Raw genomic sequence first — 2174 nt, 5'->3', positions numbered from 1 at the left:
TAATTTACTTCTATTTATCTCTCTCTCTCTCTCACCCAACACACTCTTTTTTTCATTTTTTTCTTTTTTCAAATGTCAATCATTTTGATAGTGATGTTCCAATTTTTAATCAAATCTAATTCTTTAATGACAGTATACATATCATGTATCTATATAATTAAGTCAAATACCCAAGGTGTAAAGGAAAAAAAATGCGATTCTTGGTCATATGAAAATTAGGATATGGGCTTATACCAAAAGATCAAATAAAAAATAGGAAATGGTTAGACTTTTCCAATTTGATGAATTTGAACAAAATTTGTGGTTAGGATTTTCCAAATTTGATGAATTTGAACAAAATTTGTGGTGTGCAAGTGGAGAGGTCAGCCTCCCATTTTGTCTGGCTTGGCATGCTTTAATTATTAGTCCTTGGAAAGAACAAAAACCAATTGTGGTTATTCAAACCGAACCTTTTTAAACATTAGCTTATAGATGCTATGATACCCAAAGGGAAAATTCTAAGGACCAAAGTTGAATTCCAAAGCAACCCAACTTTGAAGCAAGTTCGCCTTCCCCACTCGTTTTCATTTCTCGAAATTAATATTCCCTTCCTCCCATAATTAGCATTTCAATTTAACTTCTTCTAATCAAAATTTTTAAGATAATTTTGATCACTATTTTTTTGTACTTGAAAAAAATACTTTGTAAAATTGGAAAAAATTAATTTTTAAATATATATTTATTATAAATTAATTTAATCAAATATTTAAAATAATTAAGATTAAGAAAAGATAATGTTTGCATTTTAGTATTTTGCTTCGGAAAATATATATACTTAAAAGGTTTGAATCCCTTTCCCTTAATTTTATACATATTGCCAACAACATACAAATCCAAAAATATTCCATCTATTTCAAATTAAGTCTCGATTTTTATCCCTTTTTTACCATTTTTTATTATAATTTTATAAGTAATTAAAGTTTCAAATTTAGAAAAAAAAAAGTAAATAATAAGTTTCATAAAGGAAAGGAATATATATATATTTTTGCCAAGAATACCAAATCAAAACATTTCCCAACTGACAACTGCATCAATAATTGAGATTAAGGAAGAAACACACTTAATATTTACGAATCAAAATATTTTAACCTGAATCATAACAGGAATTTTGTCTTTGATTATATTAGTTATTGGACGCAGGGAGAAAAACAGAGTGAAGAGATTGGGATCATGTAACAAATATATGAATCTATACCTTTCCCTATTTCTGACATATAGAAAGATTTACCAGGAATGAAATGAAACCTGAATGCAAGAAATCCATCAAAAAATTGATACATCATGGGGAACAGAACCCTAATCAGCCAGGCTTTAAGTAAACCTATTAAATTCCACTATATCCAGAACAATATATATACAAAGAGACAGAGAGAGGCAGAGAGAAAAGAGCTTCAAAATTCTATATGAAAACAGGGGATGAAGGTCTTCCCTGCCTTGCCCTAGTAAGCATTATTTTTTTTTTTTCAAAAGATTCATCAAACCGAACGACGACTACAAGTGACCAACAGAGATCGGTCTCCCGCTTAAGCCCAAACGAGAGCGAGAAAGCTGATGCCTGGAGATCTCTCGTAGAACAGGTCTCATCTCAGGCTGTCCAGGTGACCAGTCGATGCTCTGCTCTAATTCGTGCTTTATTTTTCTCACTTGGCTGTGAACCGCAACACCCATGTCTTCCTTTGCTTTGAAATTACCGTTGTTGTTGTTGTTTCCCATCTTCTGCTCCAGCTCCATCTCTGCTCCTGGCTTCACAAGACGTTTAAACAAAATCTCTCTTCCCAAATCTCAATCTGAGTCCAGATGTGGATGCGGATACTCTTATTTATAGAGAGAGAGAGAGAGGGGGGAAAGGATAGAGAAGGGGGAGACGTAAGAGGGCAGGGAATAAACAGGCTTGGTGGAAAATATCTTTTCTGCGGTGCAAATACTATGACGACTGTTTTGGACCGTGTTGAAAATCTCTTTGAATCAATTTCCGTTTATTTTTTCACCAAACATTTGCAAAATGCTAAGCTGCGCGTGAACAATGTGCGCTTCCTGCAGTTGTTTGCCTTTGGCACGTGTTTTCCACTCCATAGAAAAGAGTGTGTGTGGATAAACCACCCAAGCCGGCTAACCGTCAGATCGCCTCACGGGTG

At 33.8% G+C, this 2174-nt stretch overlaps 1 protein-coding gene across 1 annotated transcript; it reads right to left on the bottom strand.

Annotated features, from left to right (window-relative positions):
- Positions 1 to 1349: 1349 nt before the first annotated feature.
- LOC148763547 (uncharacterized) lies at positions 1350 to 1928 on the bottom strand. Its single transcript, XM_088804194.1, has one exon. The coding sequence runs from the start codon at positions 1768 to 1770 to the stop codon at positions 1531 to 1533; it is 240 nt and encodes a 79-aa protein (XP_088660320.1). The 5' UTR covers positions 1771 to 1928; the 3' UTR covers positions 1350 to 1530.
- Between the last annotated feature and the right edge of the window lie 246 nt (positions 1929 to 2174).

Source organism: Theobroma cacao, chromosome 3 (genome assembly GCF_053813885.1).
Source record: "Theobroma cacao isolate CCN51 chromosome 3, ASM5381388v1, whole genome shotgun sequence".
NCBI classification, from domain to species: domain Eukaryota; kingdom Viridiplantae; phylum Streptophyta; class Magnoliopsida; order Malvales; family Malvaceae; genus Theobroma; species Theobroma cacao.
This window is presented reverse-complemented; position numbering and strand designations above follow the sequence as displayed.